We start from the raw sequence: 22,557 nt of genomic DNA, 5'->3' as shown, positions 1-22,557 counted from the left end.
TAGTGTATATAATGTTCATAAATAGGTGTAAGACAAGAGTATCATATGACAGCCATAGTCAGTCCATTTGAAATAGTAATTCAGTGAAAGTTCTAATGACAAAATAATCTTAAAAGTTGAATATCCTAGGAAACTTTGTGTTTAATATTACTCAGTTTTACCATTATACGGTTGAAGTTTATTCTGCAGTGTCAGTGTAGTGTCTAAATGTTCTAGTAGTATAGAAGTCTGCTTATTTGAAAATTACCTGATGAAAAGTCATATATATCTTTTCTTCCTAAGGTTGCCTTGTTTTCTTTTAAATTATTTAATGCTTTTAATATTTCTTATTGCTTCTTATTTCTAACTAGTTAATAATATGTGCCCCTATAGCAAAATAGTTTCCTTCAAATGCCTTAAAAATAATTCAAATGTATATACCACAACAATATTCTTTTTTGCTTTAATAAGTATCAGCTTTCATTGCTATATCTTTTACATACAGGACCTGTGTGTATGTTCTTGGGCTCATAGCCAAAACCAAGCAAGGCTGTGATATTCTAAAATGTCACAACTGGGATTCTGTAAGGCACAGTCGCAAACACCTATGGCCAGTGGTTCCAGATGATGTGGAGCAGCTCTGTAATGAACTCTCATCTATTCCAAGTACCCTAAGTCTGAACTCAGAGTCAACCAGCTCTAGACATAACAGTGAAAGTGAATCTGCACCATCAAGTGAGTATCATGACAACATCACATGAAGTTAGTCAAAATTATATGTATTTAAAATAGCAAAATTTAAGGATATTAAAAATACTTTTTATTTAGTGAAATAATAGTTATTAAAAATACTTTTTATTTAGTGAAATTATAGGTGACATGGTTATAATAGCATGTTGTATTTTTCATTTTCATGTTTTAGAACCATTATTTGACAGTGATAACTTTTGAATAATATGTATCTTTTAATAACAAAATATAAGCCATCGGTATATGCTGCTTTCTCCACCTTCTAAATAAAAAAACTTTTGAAAATTCTTCATATACTTAACTGTCCTTTATACTAAGACATATATATACTAAGACATATATCAAAAGATATCTTCTCATTTTTTGCTGTTAGGAAAGGTAAATTCATTGTGTTTGCCTACTTTTTTATTTCTATATAATTGAAATACACGTCTATTAACTCATTCTTCAAATAGAGATTGTTGAAATAGAATATACTGTCAAGAAGTCATTTTATCTTCATTTTGGATAGAAGTAGTAAATGTTTAAGGAATCTCTTATAAAAAATTACTTGGGATTTTTAACTACCAGGTATATAAAATTCAGACCTAATTAAAAAAAATTTATAAGCTAGTTCACAGTATTTGATTACATTTAATATTCAAACACCAATCTCACCACGATTACACCTTCCCACCCAATTCCTGTCCCAAAGTACAACTGGAATAATGTATTTTATATTTGTTATGAAAAACCGCTGAAAATGCTACAAAACGTTATTCATAAAGGAAACAGTGTGAAGATTGTTTTATTTTGGCAGGGGCCAGTGCATTCTTTAGGATATAACTAACATGTTGTTAAAGGTTGAGTGATGTGAACTTTTGTATACATACATACATACATATATATATTACAATATGTATAAGCGCACACACACACACACACACACACACACACATTTCCCTCTTTGATTGGTTGGCTACTGTTTGAATCCCATCAAATGTGTTGTGGTACTCTTAGACAGTGGGTAGGGAGTGACTTATTTTAGGCCTCTCGGGCCAGGAATATGTGTATTTTGTCGAACTTCACTCATACGTGAGGCTTGACTCGAGCCTGTGGGGGAGCAGCCTTAATCATGGTGGCGGTTGGATTCTGGAGGTTTTTGGTTGCTGGGGCTGGGTCCCCTGGGGCAGGGAGGGGTCTCACCCGCCCCCCTCTGGGGCGCCCCAAGTGAAATAGCCTGGTGTTGGGGTCCAGTGGCATGGCTGTGGCGGGCATCATGTTGCTCCCTTCCCAAGACCTAATTCTTTTTAAGAACAAGTGATATTTATCAAACCAGGTTTTGCCAGGTTTAAGATGGTATAAACTGGAAAATGCATCTGTATTTTTGTGTGACACTGAAAAGAAAGAAAATTTTGCTTATTACACTAGAACATATTTCTGGTTGTAGACACTGTGGTTTTGAATATAATTAAACTTGAAAAATGTTCATTTTAAATGGACTAATATTGAATCAGACTTTGAATTTAGATGTTTCTTAGTAAACATCTTAAAGGAAAATAAGAAATATAATTGAAATAAACATCTATTTAAACCAGAACCCCCTGGTCCTCAAAGCATTACTGAGAGTGACTGTAGAGCCCAGAGCACCATAGTATGTGGCCAAACCTTCCTCCAAATAAACTAATTAAATTTGACTTGGTTCTTTGTAAGTACATTTTTTTTTCTTTTAAGATTACTTTCTCAGGCCTATTTTGACTTGGAGAAGGTTAACTATCAGAAGTCTTATTGCAGTACAGTAGACATCCATGGCAACACTCCTTTTGTCTGTAATTTTATCCGGAATATGCTGAGATTTTGGAGACCAACTAGAACAATCAAAAGACATTTCATGTTTTAGCTGTGCTGTAAGTTATCCTGTAGATTGACTTTGGAGATTACAGAAGATTCTCATATTGACACAATACACTTTATGCAGGTCAGACCCATTTGGGAAGACCAGAGAGACAGTATAGGGGTGAAGTCACAAGTCCTGTATGTAGCCCACATGATCCCTCAAGAATCGCAGGGTGCAGCTCTGGAGGCCCTGTCAATCCAGCATTGCTGGTCACTTGCTGACCCACATAGTCCTGCTCTGTACTGCAGGGTCTGAGCAGCACTCCATACCCGGGTCCTTGCATTGAACCACTAAGACTAGATGGGAGAGACTCTCACACCCCCTAAGTAATGTCTTGGATTCTCCTCTTTGAAAGACCCAGGAAGCTCTACATAGTGGCTTAGTGGTTTAACTCTAAATTCATTTTTAAACATTTCCCCCAGAGGACTACCAAAATGCTTTTTATGAAATATATGATTTTCAGTTACCATGATTTGGCACCCTATGGTACTCAGGGTTTACTCCTGGCTGAGTGATGAGGGATCACTTCTGCCAAGGCTTAGGGAACCATATGTAGTGCTGGGGATCGAACCTGGATCAGCCATGTGCAAGACAAGTGCTTTACCCACTGTACTATTTCTCTGGTCCTTCGTCTTTTTTTTTTTTTTTAAGGTTACCTTTTATTACTCCTTCAAATAGGTATGTTCACAATGGAGGATGACCGGTTTGGCAGCAGCTCTACAAGTACATTCTTCCTTGACATCAATGAAGATACGGAACCAGCATTTTATGATCGACCGGGACCTATAAAGGATAAAAATTCATTGACTTTCTTTGCTTCTAGTAAACTAATGAAGAACCGGATCTTAAGTTCTCTTACTTTGCCTAGTAAAAAACATCGTAGTACTAGTGATACAAAAGGAGGGAAATCGTCATCTGAAAATAAGAGCAGCAACAGGCGCGTCAGAACTCTTACAGAGCCCAGTGTGGATATTAATCACAGTGATGATTTCACGCCCATGTCTACAGTACAGAAAACATTGCAATTAGAAACTTCATTTGTTGGAAATAAGCACATTGAAGACACTGGTAGTACTCCAAGTATTGGAGAGAATGACTTGAAATTCACCAAGAGTCTCGGTACAGAGAATCACAGAGAAAACACAAGCCGAGAGAGGTTAGTTGTAGAAAGTTCAACAAATTCCCATATGAAGATACGTAGTCAGAGTTTTAATACAGACACTACAACAAGTGGCATAAGTTCAATGAGCTCAAGTCCTTCACGAGAGACTGTAGGTGTAGATGCTACAACTATGGACACAGACTGTGGAAGTATGAGTACTGTGGTAAGTACTAAAACTGTTAAGACAAGCCACTTTTTGACACCACAGTCTAACCATCTCTCTCTCTCTAAATCAAACTCAGTATCCCTGGTACCTCCAGGTTCTTCTCATACACTTCCTAGAAGAGCACAGTCACTTAAAGCACCCTCTATTGCTACAATTAAAAGTCTAGCAGATTATAACTTTAGCTACACAAGTTCTCGAGATGCTTTTGGATATGCTACACTGAAAAGATTACAGCAGCAAAGAATGCATGCGTCCTTATCTCATTCTGAAGCTTTGGCATCTCCTGCAAAAGATGTCTTGTTTACGGATACCATCACCATGAAGGCAAACAGCTTTGATTCCAGGTTAACACCAAGCAGGTGAGCAAATACGCACTTAGTAATCAACAATTATGGTTGCATCTAACAGATTTAAACATAATGCTTTAGCCAGGTTTTACATCTCACAGGCTGCAGAACGGGCCTGTTAAAATTGTTTACTATGGTAGGCTAGAAGCTCCGAGTTACCCGATATGATTTTAAATGGATTCTTGCAGCTGCGAGGGGGGAAAGAAACTCCTTTAGACCCTAAAATTTAATACATATGCTTCACTAGGACACACAAGTTACAAGCTTTTTTTTATTTATTTCTCGCTTCTGCAAGGATCGATTTTAAAAAGAAGCATGTCGGGGGAATCAGGAGCTTAAGACCTACAATAACAAACAACCTTTTCAGGTAGGTCAATTTAAGGCTCCAAAAGTTGACTTTTTTTTTTTTTTAAAGATAACTGAAATTCTTTTCAGTTTACTTAAAGTAGCTGTGATTATTAAGTTGAAACCTAATGAATAAGAATTATTTGGAGCTTGTAATTCAGCAGTAGCAGTTTATACTCAAGAAAATTTAGGGGCATTCTTTGCCATATCTAAATATTACTTAATCTGATGGAATAAACTAATTTAGTTCTTTAAAAAATATACAGTGTTAAATTTTATTGTTGAAAAAGTTTTGTATCTATTTTTTGTATCTATTTTGTAAAATGTGTTTTGGCTAGATACTTAAAAAAACATTTTTAGTTTTAGAGTATTCATTTATATTTATTCAGATGGATTAGTTTTTGTGAAGTGCCTGGAAAAGTATCTGACACATTGGGTATACAATAAGAGTTATCATTATCAGTAGTTACATCTTTAATCCATTTGGCTATTGTATAATCAAGTTTTTTTTTTAAGAAGTTATTACGCAGTATGCATTGTTTTTAGTAATGCCTCCTTTTTAGAATTTCTGTTACGAAGTAATTTCTCATCTGAAACTTATATCATTGGCATTCTGATAATTCAGGAAAAAACTATGGAAATTTACTAATTGCTCACCAGTATACATTTATGTAGTAAAGTTAATGAATTTTATTCGGAGTTGGTAGTTTTGTTTCACATTTGTTTGTTGCTATTCTAATGAAGTTAAACTAAAGTGGCTATCAGGTTTTCTGGCCTATAAAAAAAAACTAGGAGTTTCTACTGATAGGCACATTGTAGTAGATAGGACAGCTAATAAAATTAATAGCAAAAGAAAAGTGTTTAATACAGTAAAGTGAGAATTCAAAGGCTTATAGCATTCAATCAGTAGTATAGTGTAGCTCAGCAAAATAAGCAGTACTGGCTGGATAAAAGTACAGCGGGCAAGGTACTTGCCTTGTACTTGGCTGACCTGGTTTTGATCCCTAGTACTGCATATGGTTCATTGAATACTGCCAGGAGTGATCCCTGAGCTTCTCTGGCTGTGACTCAGAAACAGAGAGCACTTACTGTATTAACTCTGAACCATCCAGTTGGATTTATTAAATTTTGCTGAAGCGTTCTACTTTTTTAAGTTCATTGAAGGATAAGAAAATACTACATGTGATGCTTAATTACTCACTAACTGGAAAAATCAGTTAGCCTCAATCTCTTATTTGCTAACTAAATCTGGGTTCTAAGAATCTTACTTCCTCTAGTTTGTGTCAAGAGTAGAACATTTAGAAATTTTACTCTGTGAGTAAAATGCCACATTATTACCATTATAAGGGATCAGTGGATATTTTTAATTACTTGAGAGGGGTAAAAATAAAAACATAAGAAATAAGACTGTAATTTATCCATCAATACATTCTTCAAATTTTATTTACTACTTAACTGTGAAAGGTGTTGAGCGAAAGTTGGTGTTGGGGGACTGGAGAGATAATACAGTGGTCAGGATGCTTACCTGGCAAGTGGTTGACCTAGATTTGACCTCCAGCACTCTCTATGGTCCCCCAAGCCTTCCAGGAGTGATCCTTGAGCACTGAGACAGAAATAAACCCTGAGCACCACCTGGTGTAGCACAAAGACAGAACAAAAAATACTTTTGTATCAGTCTTCCTGTTCTTATGTCCTTTGGCTAGTCCAGAAATGATGAAAGTGGTATAAAATACTTTCCAGTTTACTTTATTACTTTAATTGTTTTGAAATCCAGATTAAGATATGCAGTGTTTTTTTCTTGGGTGTGTGTGGGGGGGGGATGGGAGGGAGGATTTTCTTTAAAAAGTCAGAAATCTTTAAAGTTCATGAGTTTGGAAATGTTTAAGTCTTGGTTGCCTCATCTGGTGGAGATTGGATTTTACCAGTGCTTTCAAATGTTATTTTTTAAGTACAGAAACACATTTTTACAGAAACACAAATCTGTGTCTTATTAAACTGAGTATGTAGAATAGATAAAAATGAACTACTCTGATTGATATAAGGTTGGAAGACAGCTTCACTCCAGTAGCACTTTTGTTTTATGGAGTCTCTGGTATAACAGAACAGTTTAAAAGAAAAATAACAGCACTGACCTTTATAATAAAATGTGTAAATTAGAAGGTTTTTTTTTGTGTGTGGGGGGGTGAGAATTAGAAAGTAGGAGTGTTTATTGCTGATTAAATGCATATGTATATATGTATGTGTGTATATATCATCACTGTCCTCCCGTTGTTCATCAATTTGCTCGAGCGGGCCCAGTAACGTCTCCATTGGAGAATTTGTTGTTACTGTGTGTGGCATATCGAATACGTCACGGGGAGCTTGCCAGGCTCTGCCGTGCGGGCGAGATACTCTCGGTAGCTTGCTGGGCTCTCCGAGAGGGGCGGAGGAATCGAACTCAGGTCGGCCACATTGGCTGCGTGCATGCAAGGCAAATGCCCTACTGCTGTGCTATCGCTCCAGCCCATGTGTGTATATTTATTTTGGCTTCCCGATCAGTGCTCAAGGACCTGTGAAGCCCATACCTAGTAGTATTTAACCAGTAGTGACGCCATGCTGCTCAGGTCCAAAGGTGTGAGGGGCCACTAGAACCACACCTGAAGGTGCTCGAGGTGTCTCCAGGGTCACGTCTACTAATTTTGAGGACAACCATGGAGAGCCAGGGTTCAAACTCAAGTTGAAAGTATACCAGGAAATTTTAATAGTGCTTAGGAAGCACTTATCTTAAATTAAGAAAAAAAATTCTTCGCTGTTTTATATGCTTCTTAGTACATTTGCAGATGACTTTCGTAAAAGCAGTATTGTGAACATATGAACAGTGGAACTTGCTTAATGCTTATACAGAGGTTACTATGAAATAGTTTATTGCATGAATAAGAATCTCTGTGAGAAGGATGCATCTTATGGAAGCACCATTATGCCATATTTGTCTTGGAATCATAAATAGGAGTGTGTTAAGAAAATACCAGTATATCATAAGGCTTTTTGTGATATTTACAGTGAACATTTTTACTATTTGTCCTTTATATCACATAAATCTTATTGATAAGGAATTAAATTGCCACATGAAAAAGATGATGTATTTTTATAAAGGTGAAAGAATATACCCTTTTCTTTGTGTTAGCAAATTTAGTATTCTCAGGTGGTTTTGAAAAGATAGTCCTTGGGTCATAACTCTGACTTTTGAAGACAGTTTCTTCTTTTGCTTGTGATGTATTGAAACTTACCTACTTGCTTGTCTTTTCACTTTTACCTGGAAACCATAAAAGTTATTTGGATAACGGTTAACATTGCTGATGATCTTTTTCATAGCAGTTTGTAACAGCTAAATATTTTTTAGCTTTTAGTTAAAACAATTTATTAAAACAATTTAAAAGTTTATGGCTAGCTTCTTGTCTTCTATGAAAATATGAAAATAAATTTATATCAATATTACCGGTTAAGAAACTGACACATGTGGTTTTCTTTTTTATGGTATTATAGGTTCATGAAAGCTTTAAGTTATGCTTCATTAGATAAAGAAGACTTATTAAGTCCTATTAACCAGAATACCCTGCAGCGATCCTCCTCAGTGAGGTCCATGGTATCCAGTGCAACATACGGTTGCTCAGATGACTATATTGGTCTTGCTCTTCCAGTAGACATCAATGACATCTTCCAGGTATCATAAATTCTTTTCTTATGAAATAATTTCCCTTTTTACCATGTTATAGAATAACTTACAGAAATAATTTAGAGTGAATATGGATTGTGATTAAAGATGATTTTTTTGAGTGCAGTTTAAAGACATTTCATTATTTTTTTTGTTTAATTTATCAGTATTTTCTGTATAGAAATTTAGTGAATTTTGTTTTAGAAATGTAGCAAATTAACTTTTTTAGTCTTAACTGTAGTATATAATGTAATTCATATAGCATCTACTATATATAGTTGTAAAATATATAATACGTAGAATATACAGTATATGCCAAACTTATCACATGTTTGACATATACAGTGTATTTTTGATTTTTCAATCCTTGATCTTAGTTATCCTGTATCATGCAGCCATGTTGTGCCCACTCACACAAGATGACCCTGATCCCATGAGACAATCACACATCTACATTAAATAGATAAGATTTGGGTCAGGAGAGATAATAGAGGGGTTAAGACACTTGCTTGTATTTGACTGACCCCACTTCAGTCCTGGCATTGCATACAAACCCCAGAGCCTTCCCAGGAGTGATCCCTGAACACTACAGTGTGGCCCAGAACAAAAACAGAATAAAATATTTTGGGGGGCCAGAGAGAGTTCAAGTGCTTACCTTGCTACTTACTAATCTGGATTCTATAGCCCCACATTGTATATGGTCATCGATACTCTGCCCAGAATGATCCTTGGATTCAGAACCAACAGTAAGGCCCAACTAAAACTATAGTTCTAATCCCTCCCAACCTTCTTCCCCACCCACCCACCCACCCACACACACACAACCTAAGCTGAAAACATAGGTGGTTTTTAAAACCACATGTTTACTCTGAAGTGGAAACACAATTTAGATAAGTGCTAAAGTGTTTTAATATTCATTTAAGTCACAAAGAACAGAAATTTAAGGTGTTGTTACTTTGTAAAGCTATAGTAATTTAACTCCAGTATACTTTTCACTGTAGGTTCATGTGCTTACTAAAACATTGTGTCATTCTGCTTTTTTTTTTTCAATATGATATGATCATTGGGTAATTTTAATGCCCTTCAGTTTTTGTGGCTAGCAGCTCTGGACCTCTAAATGGGTCCCACTGTGATAAATTCTCTAACACTAGAATATTTCTTGTGCAGGAGGCAATGTTGTTATGTCCCTTCTTTCATATCCTAATGATATCATTAGTTCCCTTTTATAAACTCACTTCCATGTCACTCATGAAGTGAAATGTCATGTGCAGAGTGTAATGTATAAAACGGAAAAATGAGAGTTCAGCCAGTTGTCACTGCTGTTGATCAGACAAGCGGTTAACTCGAGTAGTTGGGATGAGTGGTCATTCTGTTTATTAACAAATCATATGATACTTCTGTTTAAATTGCCTTTCTTTTAATTTTGCTAATATTTATAAGGTGGAATTCTTTTTATAGAAAGACTTACCATGATGTATATCATTTTAGGTAAAGGATATTCCCTATTTTCAGACAAAAAACCTACCTCCACATGATGACCGAGGTACAAAAGTATTTGCCCATGATGCAGGAGGTAATGTATGATTATTGTTCTCATAAGAAGACTCGTTTATATATATATTTTTAATGTTCTGAGTAAACTACACAAAAATCCAGGTATATTTAATTTCGGTTAGCTTAGCACAGCGGGTAGGGCGTTCGCCTTACACGCGGCGAACATGGCCGACCCGAGTTCGATTCCTCCGCCCCTCTCGGAGAGCCCGGCAAGCTACCGAGAGTATTCGATATGCCAGACACAGTAACAACAAAGTCTCCAATGGAGACGTTACTGGGCCCGCTCGAGCAAATCGACGATCAACGGGAGGGCCTTTACCTTTACCTTAAAAATTATATCAAAATAATTAAGTTAAACAAGGCACAGTTTTTTTAAATCACAATAGTTTTTTTTGTTTGTTTTTGTTTTTGCTTTTTGGGTCACACCTGGCTATGCACAGGGGTAAATTACAATAGTTTTTAATGGTGTTAAACAACACACTGAGAAAAAAGGTATGGGGAGAGGAGTAGAAAATAAAATGATGTACTTTATCATTGTATAATTTTGCTTTATTAGCTAATATTTTAATAAATATATGCACATCAGCCACACTGAACAAATCAGTCATATTGATTGACTGGTTTGGTTTTAGGACCACACCCAGCTGTGCTTGGGGCTTACTCCTGGCTGGCTCCATGTAAGACAAACCTTACTTACTGTCTTTTCGACACCACCTTGATTTTTTTCTTTTTTGCAAGTACTTTAAACTTAGAACTGCTACTCTGTGCAAATATTGAATCTAACAAAAATGGTGTCTTAATTATATAATCCTGAATTTCTAATTTGTTGAAAGTGCATTTTATGCAATGTAAACATCTGCTGATTTTATTTTCATGCTGTAAAGAAAATTGTCCCTTTTTCATCCCTGGCTAAAATTAGATTTTGAGTCATAAAAGAGTTCATTTTCTTAACATCTGAAATTTCACATTGTTTAAAGTTCCTTAAGAAAGGGGTCATTGATCTTTATCAGGTTTATCTTCTGTATTTACGTATATACAGGTCTTCCTTCTGGAACTGGAGGTCTTGTGAAAAACTCTTTTCACTTGCTACGACATCAGATGAGTCTTACGGAAATAATGAATTCAATCCATTCGGATGCTTCTTTATTTTTAGAAAGTACAGAAGACACTGGACTACAGGAGCATACAGATGATAATTGCCTTTATTGTGTTTGTATTGAAATTCTGGGTTTCCAGCCCAGTAATCAACTAAGTGCAATATGTAGCCATTCAGGTGAGTGAGTAAATAAAGTCCTTCTTGATAAATCCATTTGAATTTAAATCTGTTCTAGTTGAAAGTCATCTCTCAGCACTCTTTATCCATGTCACAAACTTAGCCTTTATTCATTTACTCTATATCTCCCTCTTGGAATCTTAGTGTTTCAGTCTTCAGTTTGGCCTCTTTAAGTTTATACTTTTGCTTAGAATTGATCTTTTCACAGATTCTTTATTTTTTTTTAATTTTTTAAATTTTTTTTTTTGTTCACAGACTCTAATTTTGCTTGTCACTCAAGATTGCTTGTCATCTGTCTCTTTTTTTTTTTCCTATTCTCTCTTTTAATTTATATACCATTTTGCTGGCTTAAAATTTTTTGAACAAACTGTATTTTTCTGTGATTTAAGGAATCAAAAATGTGTTTTGTTTGCTATTCCCTCTTGACTCTTTATTTTACATACACAGATGCAAATCATCTTATTTGGCAGGTTCAACCTCATCCAGGAATAATTTATTTGTGAAGCTTTCTCTGACTCTTGGTTGGATGTTTATACTCTTTCCTCTCTACTCTCATCCCCCTTAATACTTAGATCTCTTATAATGATTATTACTTGATTATCCTTCAGGTTATAGTCTCTTTCACTTTTATATTTATAATACTTAGTTGTGTATTGCTTTGCATAGTAGGCACTTAGTATGTATTTTGTGATAAAGTAAATATACAGCATAATTCAGCTCTTGTGTGTGATTTAACACGCGGTGTGTATTAGCAATTTCAGATTCATATAAAAGCGGAATTATTGATACCTTTTCAACCACTCAAAGAAAAAATTACCAAAGTTCTCTGGACTGCTTTCCTAAGTTTCTCCTTAGTATTCTTATTCAGTACTTCCCAATTGTTGGGTTGGGAAGTGTGCTTATGGGTCGTAGCACACTGATAATGCATAAATCATAAATAGGACTTGGGTCTATTGGAGTATTAATCCCTTCAGTGGTCCCATACTTAGTAAGACCTAGTTTTGACAAACCACAGGACTATACTTTTCCTAATGAATAGTCTTGTCCAGGGTCACAGTATCTTTTTAGCTGTGGGGAAGAATTGGGGGCTGTGAGTTCACGAAGTGTAGGGTGTAGGGTGCTTTGTGAGGTGTGCATTCGGTGGCTGAGAGCTGCCTCCTGTCCTCCCCAGGCATCCCCAGCTGAGAGACAGAGAGATGGAGGACCACAGACTGATTGTGAAAATGGCCCTTTTAATGCAGAGCTACTCGCATACTTAGAGAACATTGTAGGGGGCGTTGAGGTGTAGGACGTTGTGATTGACCATTTATAGAGATAAGATATTTGGCAGAGACAGTTCTCTTGAGCGTAACTCAAGGAGTTACTCTGTCTCCCAGGGTCATCTACGTTACTTTTGTCTTTCCTTCGAGTTGTATATATTAAACAATTAAGTTTACTTCTTATCAATACTTACAGTTGTTTGGATAAACACAGTAAGAGACAAAGATTCTAAAACTTAGTTCTCTGTACTCTGAGAGCAAGCAAGGCTTTTACCCTAAATCCCTGACTAAGTCTCAGGCCATTTCAGCCTGTCCTTCCCCATAGAGGTCCTGTCTCTTAAGTCATGACAGCTTGCATCAAAACCATGCATTTATGCTTTCTTAACTCTCCCATTTCAATGCCGGAGTAGCTTTGTCATTTGCCCCAGGTCCATCCCAGTCCCATGGCATGACTTCCCTTTTGGGGTGTTAGGAACTACAGCAACTAAAGCTTGAGTCAAGTACTTATGACCAATGCCCAGGAGTAGATATATTTCAGAATCATTCAACTCCCAAATATTAGGAGCATAACAATAATGGTCTTTCTGTGCTAACCAAAGAACGTTGCTCTATAGTAAAATAGAAAAAGGGTATAGGGGAAATAGGAAAGTGGGTTCAAATATACAGCACTTCAAATACAATGCACTACAAATACAAAGTCCAGAATTACCACAAAGTTTAGTCTTATAAGTAATAAAGACTGACTTGGGAAACTATGACAATGAGAGGTAAAACACAAAGGAAAGGATAAACATTAACTAAATTAGGGATGCTTGCAAGAGCGCAGTAAAAGCTCTGGGAGGATGAAAAGGGGCAATTCACATGAAGCATAAAATATTTAGGATTAATATCCAACAGGGAGCCATACCTGGTGCTGCTCAGGAGTTATTCCTGGCTCTGTAGCCAGGAATTACTCTTGGTAGTGTTTAGGGAACCATATGGGATCTGGGGATTGAACCTGGATGGCTGCATGCAAAGCAACTCTTCTACCCCCTGTATTATCTCTGGAAGTCCAACTATCTTAAAATTGTTTTCCTATAAGTGAAAAGCTTTGGGAGTATTACTTCTTTACTAAGTGCTTCACGTAGTAAAGGAGGTGCTATGTTGATAATTCGGCTATATAGTTTATGAAATTTTAGTTCCTGCAAATTCTGCTTCTCTTCTCATTCAGCAAGTACTTAAAATCTATGGAGCTTTGTTAAACTGTTTTCTTCTTACTTGAAGTGCTAGTGTGAGGCGCATCAGATGGAAAATAACTCTTAATTGGGATTATTATAAGTCTACGATAGCTGTCTCAGAGATATGAAGGTAGAGAAGCTGATTGTTAAAAGTTAGTTCATAGGGCTTTACACTAGATGCTCGGAAAACAGTTGTGGGGGGCAGGGAAGGAAGAGCCTATTCTCTCATGTTTGGAGTTTTATTTAGTGAAGAATGAAACTGATCAATTCATAACTATTATACATGATTCATGTGTAATAAATACAGAAAAACAGTCTGCATTTGTTGCAAATACTATCAGGGTAGGTATATGTTATTAGTTAAGGACTAAAATAATCAAGCAAGCAATTGAAAGAGAAGACATGTAGATCTGTTGTACAAGGAATGAGTAGGTTATATAGAAAGTTCTAAGATAAAACAACATCAGCAGAGGATCTCTGATGGTCGTGAGTGTGAAATGGATCATAGAGGCAACCTGTGAGACTATGAACCAGAAAGGAGGGGAAAGGAGACCCGATTAGCCTTGAAAGAATCTGGTTTCAGAATTACCCTAATTACTCTTATTCTCTGTTAACCAGGGATATGTTGCTTTGGTTTGAAAAAATGAAAAAATAAATAACAGTGGGTCATGTACTTTCCTTCCACACGCCTCGTTCAGGTTCAATTCTCAGTATTTGATATGATCCCCAGAACCCCACCAGGAGTGATCCCTGAGCACAGAGTCAGGAGTAAACCCTGAGCACCTTTGGGTGTGCCCTAGAACAAAAGTGTGGAGCAAATGTTGTGTATAAATTATAATATTTTCAGAAGCAGGTAACTGGTCCTTTGTAAATTTAATTTGCAGACAGGTCTATCTTAGTTTCCTTTATGGGGAAATAGTAATTCTTTGTATTGATACACTTAGAGTCTAATAAACGCTTAAAAGTTGAAATCATCAGGAGATCTTCTTAAAGCAGAAATTACAGGGTTTTTAGCTTTATGATAGTGCTTTTTTTAAAGAGGGGTTTATCTTCAATTTTGAACTATAGTAAAACAGCTATTTTCTATGTAGCTCAGTTAGAGGGGGCGTGGGGAGAGAGAGCTTTAGTGAATTTTGGCTGCTCAGAGTATAGTATCAGCAGACCAGCTCCCTCAGTTTTACTTGAAAATTTCTTAGAAGGTTAGCTCCACCCTTATAAACAGACTCAGAATCTGTACTTTTAAAAGACTTCTGGGTTACTTGTTGGCAGAGTTCAAGAAATGCTGCTACAAGCCACATGAAAAATTTTGTATATAAAGGAGTATTTGTGTACATAAATAGTTGCCATATTCTGCCCACATGTTCTCTGATGTTTCATTTAACATCTGAATTATTTTATTCCTATAGTATCACATGTTTCACTAAAAAAAATAAACCCAAAACTGTGTGCCTTAAAGCATTCTGTTACCATTATACATTATACTTAAGATGCTTCATAGCCCCAAATGGAACAAACTATTTTGAACCTTTGCTTACCTAGAGGAATGGGTTCGAAAAGGAGCGTGAATGACATCTCTAGCAAAAGCTTGCAGTTCTAACAGATTGAAACTATAGAGGGACTGGAGAGTTAGCACTGCGGGTGTGGTGCTTGTCTGCATTCGATCCACGATCCAGGATCAGTCAGTCCGTCTCTGCCTCTGATCCTCTGAGCCCCGCCCGGAGTAATCCCTGAGCACAGCTGTGTTTGGCCAAATCCCTTCATCCCCCACACCAAAAACAAAAGTCGGAAGCTTTCACTCCTTAAACATGAAGCTGAAACTACTTTGTAACCTTCAAAAAAATGATTGTGTATGTATAAAGTAGCTGAAACTATCTGAAACATGGGTGTATAACATAATTTTTCATACTCTGGTAACTTATCAACTGACTCTTAAAATTAACATGTATTTTTGTTCGTTTTTGCTTTGGGGCCACACCCAGCTGTAGCGAGTAGTTCCTCTCTACTCTGTACTCAGGAGCTACTCCTGGTGGGCGCAGGGGACCATGTGGGGTGCCAGGAATCAAGTCCTGCCTGCTGTACTATCCCTCTTGGCCTCTTATCATAGAAATTTATTATAGTTCTTTTTTTTAGCATTACTGATTTTTTATGTAAATCTTTACTTCTTACCTTTTTGTTAATCTATTTTTTTATCAGTGTATACTTTTAGTAACATTTTCTTTTCTTTTTTTGTATTTTGGGGCCACGACTGGCTGTGGTGAGGGCGTTCTCTTGATTCTGCACTCGGATCACTCCTGATCCCCTAGCTTAGGGGAACAAAGGGTGATGGGGATTGAACCCAGGTTAACTGCGCAAGGCAAGCTCCCTGCTTACAGTACTGTCTTTCCGGCCCCTAGACAATACGTTTTACTTTCAGATGCTTGACAAATACAGATCACTCTCCTGGCAGTGTTTGGGGGGACCATATAAAATGCCAGCAGGTTTACCACATTCAAGGCAAGTGTTCTAGCCACTGTATTATCTCTCCAGCCCCTAAGATGTGTGATTTTACAGATGAGCGGTGTTATTTTTATCTTTCATGTATTTTTTTCATAAAAATAGTTCATGATAGTTTATTATAGATAATACTTAAACACCAGTCCCTCCACTGAGCATCTTCCCACCACAATAAGAGAGAAGTATGTGAAAGTTCTTGTATTTCATTCTGGAGGTATTTTAAAACCAAACAAATGTGTGCTACTTTTGATAAGTAAGTGAGAGAGAGTGTAAGAGGTCCAGGAAATTCTTCGGCCCTCTCTTCTGGGAGCTTTATTTTTATTTCCATTTTTTTCTCATCATTCGGTTCAGGAAATTTAATTTTGAAAAGGTTGATTCATGTCAGCAACACTTAAGTATTTGGTTGACTTCAAAATCCCCTTTAGGAATACATTAACTGTGCAAGGGTAGTCTAGAAAGTTTAATTCTAAGGCATGAACTAATAAGCTAAGAAAGTGTAGTTCTTATGTTGGTAATTATTAAATAGGAGGAGCAGCAAGTTGGAAAATAAGTGTAGTATAATATTATATACCCAGAAAGCAAGAGATAGATATTTAAAATAGCATAAGATCTGAATGTTATTTATTTACCCCACGGTGCTGTTAGGTTTGTGGTGGCGGCCAGGGAGCTAGCTCAAAGAGCTGTAGAGCACATCCTTTGCCTGTGGGAGTTAGTCTCAGGTTTGATCCTCAACCCTGCATGGTTTTCTATCACCACCAGGAGGGGCCCTCCTCCCAAAAACAGTTTGGGTGAAAGGAGGCTGGGAGAGGGCTTAGAAAAAGGTGCCTTCATTTTTTATACTGTTCAACATCTCTAAATTGGAGGCTATTCTTGCCTCAGCTTGAAGGTCATTCCCGGCAGTGTTCAGGATTCCTTGTGCAGTGCCAGAGATTGTTTCTGACTCAGTCTCGTGCAAATTCCTTAACTCCCATACTATATCTTCCACTTCTATTAGAATTTTCTAAATTGTTGTATAGACATATTACTTTTAATTTTGTAAAATTGTGTATAAAGCATCTTGAGAATTTAATGTATTTTTACTAATCCGTACAAATAGCAGGTTGAAATCATAATGGCGTGCTAATTTGTTGATCACCGGAAAGAAATGACAAGGAATCATCTCCACTATCCTGTGAATGCTGGGATTGAAAATAAGCCATTCTGGTAATTTAATGAAATAATTAATGTCTTCTTCAGACCTTCAAGACATTCCATATTCTGATTGGTGTGAGCAGACTATCCATAATCCTCTGGAAGTTGTTCCTTCTAAGTTTTCAGGGATTTCTGGATGCAGTGATGGAGTGTCTCAAGAAGGCTCAGCCAGTAGCACGAAAAGCACAGAATTGCTGTTAGGTAAGTTTTCAGATTGAAGTCTAAACATTGTTACTAAAACTAGTTTTGTTGTTGATGATATATATAGTTAACTACTTCACTCTCTGCTTTTATATAAAGAATTTTGCTCCAAAAATGGTAGGTAATGCATAGCTTATCTCAGTTTGAGATGTTTAAGTACAGTTTAAGAACAGATTCTGTGTTATAGCCTTTTATTACTGTTACACAGATATTTTAATCTTCTTTCCAGGTGTTAAAACAATTCCTGATGATACACCAATGTGCCGTATACTCCTTCGCAAAGAAGTTCTAAGATTAGTTGTTAACTTGAGTAGTTCAGTTTCAACAAAATGTCATGAAACTGGGCTTTTAACGTAAGTAAACTTAAGAGTGTGTGTAGTATTCTGCTTTTCGTGGTGAAAAAGATATTTGAAATACTTGACATTAGATTAAGTAACTCATCTGTGGTTCTCAATGACATGGGGTATCTGGGTGCAAACTTTTTAAATATTTCAACCAAAGTAAAGTGATAACAGATTAAATACAGAAGCAGACATGTGATTCCAGCTATCTTCTATTAAGGTAGACTTTAAAGAGATCTGCAAAACCATAACAGTGGTATTGGAACACAACCCTACTCATCCTACTTTTTCAATTTTAGGAAATACTTTTCAGTAAAAGTATATACATATATATATATATATGTGTGGTAGATTGAAAATTAATCACTGGGGCTGGAGAGATAGTACAAAAGGTAGGGTGTTTGTCTTCCATGGAGTGGACCTGGGTTTAATTCCCGGCATCCCATATGGTCCCCCAAACACTGCCAGAAATGATCCCTGAATGCAGAGCCAGAAGCAATCCCTGAACATCACTGGGAAACAAAAACTAAAACAAAGAAACAAAACTAAATAAAATAATCCATTATTTGCTAAATTGAAATAAAATAGTTATATTTAGAAAGGCTTTCTTGGAGAAATATAAAGGATGAGAAAGATGCATATTCAGAAGAGAATATGGACTTCTCCAGAGGGAAAAAGACTGAGAATGCACATCTCAGGAGAAATTGGAGCCAGTCTCCGAAGTGGAAGAATTCATCATAAAGAAAAAGGATACATCTGTGACAGAGATAAGGGGCACTGTTAATTTGATTTGTAATTTAGTTACTATTAATTAATAGTGAAAGCACTATTAATTTGATTTGTAATTCTTAATTCTTTGAAAGTTTAATTTTTCGTATCATAGTTACTGATGGTTATGACTACCACCCCCCCATATGATTTTTGAGAGAATCTTTTTTTAAAGATTTTTATTTTTTAAATTTAATTACTGTAATTAAAAAGTTGTTCATGATTGGGTTTCAGGCATACGGTGTTCCAACACTGATCTCTTTACCAGTGTCCTCTTCCCCCACCAGTGCCCTGCCCTACTCCCATTGGCCTCCTACCCAGCAGTCAGGGAGAATCTTGATACCATGATGCAACTGATGTTTTCTTGACTTAATTTTTTTCCTATTTTTTTTCTTTCTCTTAATGGAAGTGAAGGGTTCCCGCCCCTGCCCCCCTCCAAATTACACTGTTATTGTGATAAAACAAGTTACAGATTGAACTTTCACTGTCTTTTATTTGCACTACTTAAAGCAGTGATCTCAAAAGAAATGCACCTCAGGATATCTTGTGGAATTAAATTGGGCCCTTAACATAGCCATCAGAGTTCCACTCACAGACCTTGCAAGAGTTCCAAGAACAGTCTTTAACCCACATGTGTATTTCCTCATCTTATCCCATAGCTAATTTTGAGGTCTTGTTAAAAGCCATTGTTTAAAGGTTAAAAAGATGTAGACGGGCTGGAGTGATAGTACAGCGGACAAGACCCCAAAAACAACAAAACAAATATAGACAGCCCAAATCCTGAGTATTTTAGTAACTTCAGCCCAAGTTTTAAAAAATATATATTTAATTTTTTTAATGTTTTCATTTTGAATATAAATCATCCCTAGTCTAATTAAAGTTTTGCAATTTATGCGAATGGAAAAAAATCTAGTTTTTTCAAGAAAAAATTGGTTTGGGTTGTAGGGGTAATTCCAAGTTAAAAATACATAGTTTGTGTGAGGTAAAAAAGGTAAAGGCCCTCCCGTTGATCATCGATTTGCTCGAGCGGGCCCAGTAACGTCTCCATTGGAGACTTTGTTGTTACTGTGTTTGGCATATCGAATACGTCACGGGGAGCTTGCCAGGCTCTGCCGTGCGGGCGATATTTCGTATTCTTATCCTGTCATCCTAAGTATGTTAGTTTATCCAGAGAGAGGAAACTACTTAAAAGGTGATACCTTTCAGAAAAATAGCTAAGTTATTGCATTATTAGCATACTAACAGTCTCTTCTTTCATTGTAGAATTAAGGAGAAGTATCCTCAAACATTTGATGACATATGTCTTTACTCTGAGGTTTCCCATTTGCTGTCACACTGCACATTTAGACTTCCATGTCGAAGGTTCATACAAGAATTATTTCAAGATGTACAGTTTTTACAAGTAAGTAGGGTTTATAGTTCTGAAATCTTTCAAGAGGTTCGTGTTTTAGCTAGGGGAGACAAGTTGTTCATACCTGAAACTCATGAATAGTGACCACTTATTTTCTAGATGCATGAAGAAGCGGAGGCTGTGTTGGCAACACTACCAAAGCAACCTGTCATTGATACATCTGCTGAATCCTGACCACGTACTTATGACGTCTATAGATACAAGCGATATGTATTAATCTTTGTGGATTTCATAAGAGCTTCAGAAAGCGCTGACAGACTGGACAGCAAAAAGAGGAGTAGCTTCTGTACACTGTTCCAGCAATTACTGGTACATGGACAGCTGGAACTGCAGAATTTCCTAACCAAAATAACTTCCTGTCACATTCATTGAGCCCTTGGGGGGGTTTCAGTGTTCATTGCCACAGTTTGAAGAGTTCTAATTACCATCGTTTGCAGGAGCCAAGCGCTGATGACCTGAACAGGTGTTCTGTTTTTCCATTTTAAGATCATAGTAATAGTGAGACAGTAACAGGATATGCAGAAGTACCTTTCACGCAGTTATTTCTGAAAGCATTTTAGAGTGGTAGAAAGATGCCTTGTTTGTTAACTAATTCATGGAAACCAGGAGTCAGTGTCTCTGAGGTGCCTCCTGTACCGCAGTGAGGTGTGCTGTAACTGCTGGTATTGAGAAGGAACTTAAGCCCTTCCGCATTTTTCTTAGCGTTTGAAACACTACTTCAGAGGTTTGTAACCTCAGAGCGAAAGAAGAGCCTCAACAACCCAGGACTTATAAATTATTGTCATGTTACTAGACTTGCATAAAGTTTATTTGTTTCCATCTCTTCAGTTTTGTTGCAATGTGTTATCATAGACTATTTGAACTGATTAAGGTTTTTCACTACAGTTCCTGATTAAAATCAGAAAGTCCTTTATAAGTCAAAAGTATTTTTTATTTATAGAATACATATATTTTTAATAGACATGTTTTCATCAACTTCCCATTTCAGCATTGTAAAATAAAACTTGAGGGATGTAGCTTGGCATAGCATAATAGCATACTTCCCTTGCATTTGTGAGGCTTTTGGTTTGGTCCCTGGCACCACAAAGCAGAATGGAAAAAAAAATAAAACACGTAAACTCAAATAAGCACTGTATAGACCTAAGCAAAAGAAAGCATTAAGTAATGCTTTGACTCTCCTGATGAAAAGATGAGTCTGCCTACAATATTTACATTCCGTGGGAAAGAAGAGCCATATTTCCTTTAAAAAATCATTAGTGGAACTTGTTATTCCAACTAAAAATTGTAGTGAAAAGCCTAAAGTACCAAATTTTAAAGCAGCAGTAATTTTAGTTTTGTATCAGTGTTCTTATTTTGCACAGACTAAATGCCTTGGTAGGTAAATTTATGAATACAGTAATTGCCTTTATCACATTTGTGAAATAAAATTGATACAGGCAAGGTTTTGTTCAGCTTGTATGTCTAAGGATATTTGGAAATCTTTGTGGGAAAAAAACATATATGCAAATTTGTACATAAAAATAGCATGGCCATCATCGCTAGAATGCTTGTAAATGAAAGGATTATCTTTTTTGAGGTCTGTATAGAGATAGAAAAATTCCAGCTGGACTGATTAGGACCCTTTTTTTAATTCATTTATCATACCATTTTTATAATTACATACCCGCTTTGACACAGTGATAGTGCATTGATTGATATTTTCCCATGCTCAGATTCTTTTAATAATGGGCTAGTTCTTTGCGATCTCTGTAAAGAACCCTGTGAACTAGAAAACAAAACTCAGAGATACTTGTTTTTGTTTTTTTGTTTTTGTTTTTAACTTAACTGGCACTGAAAGTTCTAATTGGGATGAAGCATTTCATCTCACTTCATAACACCTCTTTAACTGCACTTCAGTGAATTGTTCTTGTGTGCACTGTGTAGCAATTTATAACAAAGCAGACAAGGGCTATAAGCTTCTGCTTATGTTTAAAAGTAGTTCTTCAGATTTTCCCTCATAAAATCCAATTGAAGATAAAACATGCTTTTTTTAACTTTTAATTTATTACTGAATGCATTTATTTAAATGTCAACAGTACTTCTAGGAACATTGCCTGTCACCTTGATCTTTGGTTTTGGATGATTAAACTGCCTTCCAGAGAACCAAATGTCAGAGATACTAGACCAAATAGTGGTTAAAAACTCCAAAGGAGGTTATTAGTAATCATATCCATAATGGGGTTAACATATTTTAGACATTTGTTTTAAACACTACCTCAGTTAACATAGACTATAAAATCTGTGGTTTAATCTCTCAAAAGGTAACTTTTTGGGGGAGTAGGGGTGGTACCCACAGCCATCCCATCCCTGAACCCCACCTCATTTATTCATTCTGAAGTGAACTGATTTTTTCGGTTATTATTACTTAAAAAGACGTATGTGTGTATGTCATAATATTTGCCTGTAGCACTTACTTTGGGGAGACAGAGCTTTGTGGTTATCCGTAAACTAAGAAAAAAATGTCAAAACTAAGTTTGTACTGCTATTTGGTTTA

General features: G+C 36.3%; 1 protein-coding gene across 2 annotated transcripts in view; it reads left to right on the top strand.

The window, feature by feature from the left end:
• The window catches only part of RICTOR (RPTOR independent companion of MTOR complex 2), a 131,569-nt gene extending 109,577 nt beyond the window's left edge, over nt 1-21,992 (top strand). Inside the window, exons 30-39 of one of the 2 annotated variants that reach the window (XM_056111997.1) lie at nt 485-714; nt 3,284-4,292; nt 4,576-4,647; nt 8,148-8,325; nt 9,805-9,889; nt 10,910-11,143; nt 17,349-17,504; nt 17,734-17,857; nt 19,877-20,015; nt 20,124-21,992. In XM_056111997.1, coding sequence (XP_055967972.1) covers nt 485-714; nt 3,284-4,292; nt 4,576-4,647; nt 8,148-8,325; nt 9,805-9,889; nt 10,910-11,143; nt 17,349-17,504; nt 17,734-17,857; nt 19,877-20,015; nt 20,124-20,198 — 2,302 coding nt within the window. In that variant the 3' untranslated portion in view covers nt 20,199-21,992. The remainder of the gene's footprint in view (nt 1-484; nt 715-3,283; nt 4,293-4,575; nt 4,648-8,147; nt 8,326-9,804; nt 9,890-10,909; nt 11,144-17,348; nt 17,505-17,733; nt 17,858-19,876; nt 20,016-20,123) is intronic. The other variant, XM_056111998.1, reaches the window with a different exon arrangement.
• Nucleotides 21,993-22,557: the final 565 nt, after the last annotated feature.

The sequence above is a fragment of the Sorex fumeus genome, unplaced genomic scaffold (genome assembly GCF_029834395.1).
Source record: "Sorex fumeus unplaced genomic scaffold, SorFum_2.1 ptg000015l, whole genome shotgun sequence".
NCBI classification, from domain to species: domain Eukaryota; kingdom Metazoa; phylum Chordata; class Mammalia; order Eulipotyphla; family Soricidae; genus Sorex; species Sorex fumeus.
The sequence above is the reverse complement of the archived record's forward strand: the minus strand, read 5'-3'. Positions and strand labels throughout refer to the sequence as shown.